This window comes from Cannabis sativa, unplaced genomic scaffold, assembly GCF_029168945.1.
Source record: "Cannabis sativa cultivar Pink pepper isolate KNU-18-1 unplaced genomic scaffold, ASM2916894v1 Contig3, whole genome shotgun sequence".
NCBI lineage: Eukaryota > Viridiplantae > Streptophyta > Magnoliopsida > Rosales > Cannabaceae > Cannabis > Cannabis sativa.
Genome location: NW_026870039.1, coordinates 4,138,403 through 4,143,814, shown reverse-complemented (window position 1 = coordinate 4,143,814; position 5,412 = coordinate 4,138,403). Strand labels below are relative to the sequence as shown.

Sequence of the window (5,412 nt, the reverse complement as noted above, 5' to 3'; positions counted from 1 at the left end):
CCTCTTAGCAACCACCACTTCATTAATCAAAACTAAGTGTAAAGGAGTGTGATCCGAAGTAGACACCTCTAAATTAAAAAGTTTGGCCAAAGGGAAAAAATCTAACCATGATTGAGTCACCATCGCCCGATCAATATGCACCTCCACCCAATCCGGTGTACCTCTACTTCGCTCCCAAGTGTATGGGTAACCATAAAGCTCAAGATCATGTAAGCCACAATCCATCAAGGTGTCATTGAACCCGTCAACTAGCCACCGGGGATAAGGATGACCACCTTTTTTGTCTTCTTGAGAAGTAACATTATTGAGATCACCTATGATACACCAAGGCAAACTTGACTTGTTCTTTAGCTCCCTTATAAGATCCCAAGTTCTTTTTCGTAATGATCTATTCGGCTCACCATATATTCCCGTCAACCGCCAATGCCCTTGGTCACTACCACAAACAACTACATCAATATAGGACAACCCATACTCTAACACCTGAACATCCTCCTCATCCTTCCACAACAACGCAACACCCCCACTCTTTCCTTGACAGTCCACCGCCAATGCTCCTTCAAAACCAATCGCCACACGCATTCTTTCAACAACATCCTTCTTTGCAAGAGTTTCACACAAAAACAAGTAACTGGGCTTCTTTTGGACCACAAGGTCCTTCAAGAATTGTTGAGCCCACGGGTTCCCAAGCCCATGGCAATTCCAGGAGATAATACTCATGATGATGGGTGGGCCTGCACACCATGGCCCACCTGTGAATCGTTTTTTGACCCATTAACACCAACATCCTCAACAACAGTCTTAGCCGAACCCCCCTCCACGTGAGCTTCAAGGCCCACACGCCCAGTACGCCTCCTCTTACTTTCCATTAACACAACCAAATCTTCCTCAATATTTGCATCATCATCACTTTCCATAAATTCTGAATTTCCATCTATAGCCGATTGCCTAATCTCCCTCCCACTTTCCTTAATTATTTCTTTCTTTTTACTCTTCCCTAAAATCATGGGATCATGATCACCAACATGGTCAACACAATCAACATCCATGATCTTTGGGATAGCCTTAACTCCATGACGATCTTCATTCACACGCCCCCCACCACCACGGCCAGCCGCCGCACCACCCTCCTCGGCCCCACTCCTAAGCCACTTAGCACCAACTAAGTAATTTTTCTTCTTCAGATCCGCCTGTAGTGCCGCACCATATGGTTTGACCAATTGATCAATAGGTTGATCAAAACGTTTAGGACAAAATCTATCCGCATGCCCGATTATGCCACAAACAAAGCAAAAGGTAGGAAGATGTTCATATTTAAAATTCGCCCAAATCCAATCCCCATTCTCCTTGCAAAGTTTCATCCTCCTCTTTAATGGTTTTTCGATATCCACCGTAGTACGAACACGCAAGTACTCTCTCCAAATACCATTAAAATTCTTAGGATCCGATTTAACATACGTACCTATATAAGCACCCGCACTCCGAACCACCTTTTCCAACATGTATCCAGATTTCAAATCATGAATCTGAACCCAGAAATCAAGCTTGTGAAGCGCCACTTCCTTAGGATCTTCTCCCTTATTCAGACGACGAAAAACAAGAGGGCTTCGATTGAACGTCCAAGGGCTACCATCTATAACAGTTTGGACATCCAACTCATGGAAAAACTGAAAAAGATAACGATTCGTACCCAACTCCTTGATAAAGACACCCTTACCCGGCTGCCAAAGAGAAGCCATTAAATGGCGCATTGCATCAAAGTCCACCGGTCGACCCGTCAGAAACCTCCCCACCAAACACCACCGATCGTCGAAAGTCGTCTCATCTCCCTCATCGTCTCCCCCAATCAGAACACCCGCTTCCTCATCCTCCAAACTAATCTGAGCATACTGCTCATTCAAATCGAAATCCACGTGACTGCTCGATGCCATGATGACCAAAAGACAAGATCTTGAAGACAACCTTAAAAAACTTTAGAGAACTTTCACCAACATGTCAATAGACAAGACTTTATATAATAGAAAGGTGTTTTTGTTCTTTAATATATATTTTTTAAAAAACAATAAAACAAAATAAAAACAAAAAAAAAAATAGTTAAAAACTTTTAAATAAATAGCTGACTTTTTTTTTCTTTGGAGAAAACCTAATAGCCCTTATAAAATGAAATAGAGAAGGTGAAAAGTTGATAAATAAAACCATTAAGTAATAATAATAATAAAAAAAAAAATAATGGAAAACTATGAAAAAATGGCATGAAATGCGGATCATCAGTCTAATTACTATTCATTGCTTGCACAACCACAATGCCACCGAAACGACTCCACCCACCAATTCACTACGTTGGCAGAGATACTGAAGAAGATCTTCTAAACTTAAAACATAGAAAAAACCATAAATCACATCTAATATTAATAACTCAAATCCAAAAAAAATCTCGATCGACTCCGGCCAGTGAACGCTGATCAATCCTAGTCGTTGCTGTCGGCTCTATGAACTCCCATTGTTTATGTGAACCTCATTGTCGAATTGAAATTTTGATTTGGTGCTTGGTTGGACGGGCAGAGAAGGCTACATGTGGCCTGTGCGATCTGCGAAAGGCTTAAACCCTCACTTAGTACCGTCGGAACTTGCCTGGTCCGAGAAGACTACCTGTCATCGTCATGTCATCATCAAAACCCCATCAATCATAGGAATTTTTCTTCCTTGATCGCAAAAAAAGAAGCTAGTTTGGAATTTTTGTTTTTCAAAAAAAATCAATCGTATGAATTTTTCTTGTCTTCTTCCGTAAATGGCACATATGAGATGATATATGAGAAATTTATTTGTTTATTTTTGTAATATATTGGTTTTAAAAGTAGATTTTTTTTCTTTTTGAATTTGAATGGTTAACGTGAATAGTTAACTCCCTTAAATTTATTATTATTAATAGATTTTTTTTTTAAAAAAAAAAAAAAATACCCATGAATTTCTCATAAACCAAAAATTCAGTTATATAGGCACATTTTATATAGAATAGATATGATTATACAAGTACACAATAATAATTCTAACCCCTATAAAAAATGGTGAAATTGAATTTGAAGTTAGGAAGAATTATCACTTCGATTCTTTGGTGAAAATATCAGAAATTGCAATGATAATGACATGTGTAATAATACATTAAACCCAACTCCCTTTGTTTATTAAAAGGGCTCTATATTATGTGTAGGCTTAGGAGAAATTAGTATACCATTATTTAAAATATTGTTTTCTTGATTATGATTTGCTTGACTTGGATGTTCATTCTAGAAAATTAGACTGAATTATTAATATAGAAGTGGAAAGCAGTCGAAAATAATATATATGCTGGTAGGAATATGTCAGTGTAATTAAACAAAAGATATCTAGTCCTAGATCTTTATTCGAATTCTTCCTCATATATAATGCTTAATTAAGAAGAAGAAGAACAATATCGATCTCAATATCTATCCAATTAAATCTCATAGATTATATATGGCACTGTTGTTTGGCTGTGGGGCTACGTGGTTAGGTTCTTATTTGACTTATTATTCCTATGAACTTTAACCAATTATTTATAATAATATATGGGTAAATATCATTTTAAATATTATATTTTTGTAAAAGTTATCAATTAGATTTTTTGTCTTATTAAATAATAAAATAAACTTTATATTTTTTAAAATAGTAAAAATAGGACACTGTTCAATTTTCAACGATTTTACTTTTTAATATAAATCAACTTTCAGACAATTTATAACACGAACAAATACAGAAAATATAATCAGTTTTGTCACGTTATCTCTAGATTGAATTATTATTAAGTTTTATTTTGATAAAAAATCAGTTCAGGGTCCTATTTGTACAGTTTTAGAAAATACAGAGTATATTTTATCATTTAACAAAACAGAAGGTCCAATTAATAACTTTTGTAAAACATAAGGTCCAAAATATTATTTACCCATAATATAATAATTGTTGAACTGATTAGATGCATTGCATGTGTATTTTGTAATAGACCTTCTACGTCAAGCATGCACTTAATCAGGGACTTATCATGTATGCAATTCAGTGTATTTCAGTGTCTTTTCAAATCTTTCTAAAAATTGAAATTTTTACCATAAAATTTAGGCTAATTAGCGATTTTTTCCCCTGAACTTTGACATATACCAAATCATGCCCCCTGAATTTTTTTGGCCGTTAAAAATTCCGCCTGAACTATTGAACCCTTTCTATCCTACATCAAGTTACATCCTCAGTTTCGTGCTGCGGTCTTAGCAGCATACTCATACGTTGAACCAAAAGCATATGCTGAGGCATCACTTTTTCACCACTGGCTTCAGGCTATGGATAATGAAACCCAAGCTCTCAAAAAGAATAAAACTTGGATTATCACCAAACTCCCTTGGCAAAAAAAGCCATTGGGTGCAAATGGGTCTATAAAGTCAAATATAACCAACATGGTGATGTTGACAGATTTAAAGCTCGCCTTGTCGCCAAAGGTTTCAACCAAAGGCAATGCATTGATTTTTCTCAAACTTATGCTCCAGTTGCCAAATTTAATACCCTCAAAATATTTTTGGCCCTTGCAGCAATCCATAATTGGCATATCCACCAAATAGACATAAATAATGCTTTCATTTATGGGGATCTCCATGAAGAAGTTTACATGCAAATTCGCCCGGGATACAAGCCCCCCCCCCCCAACTCTGTTTGTAAATTAAACAAGAGTATATATGGCCTAAAACAAGCTTCTCGACAATGGTACTCTAAACTCAGTACCATACTCACTAAAGATGGCTTCAAACAATCCCAATCTGATAACTCTTTGTTCATCAAACACTCACAGTCAGATTTCATTGCCATTCTCATATATGTGGATGACATAATCGTGGCCAGTAATAACACGACTAACATCATCCATTTTACCAATTCCCTTGACCAAAAATTCAAACTAAAAGACCTTGGTAAACTTCGTTTCTTCCTTGGCCTTGAAATTGGTTGCACCAAAGAAGGCATCTCAATTTCTCAAAGACCCTTCACCATTCAATTACTCCATGACACAGGTTACATGGGAATCAAACCCGCTTCCACACCCATGGAGACAAATTTAAAACTCACCAAAGACAAAGGAACTACCCTCTGTGACCCGACTGCCTATAGATGCCTCATTGGCAAATTAATCTACCTAACTATTACTAGGTCGGATATCACTTATGCAGTCAATCACCTCATTCAGCTCTTATCATGTCCCCGAGTTCCTCACCTCCAAACTGCTCATAGAATTTTACAATATCTGAAAAAGACACCAGGACAGGGCATTTTTTCCCTGCAAATTCCTGCCCCAACATCACTGCATTTGCAGAAACTAGCCTCTCTTCTGCAAATGTTCAGCTCTCCTTTTTTACCGATGCT

At 36.9% G+C, this 5,412-nt stretch overlaps 1 protein-coding gene across 1 annotated transcript; it reads right to left on the bottom strand.

The window, feature by feature from the left end:
- Positions 1-716: 716 nt before the first annotated feature.
- Positions 717-1,931, bottom strand: LOC115710833 (uncharacterized). The gene has a single exon (XM_030639186.2). It carries the CDS (start codon positions 1,929-1,931, stop codon positions 717-719), a length of 1,215 nt encoding a protein of 404 aa, XP_030495046.2.
- Positions 1,932-5,412: the final 3,481 nt, after the last annotated feature.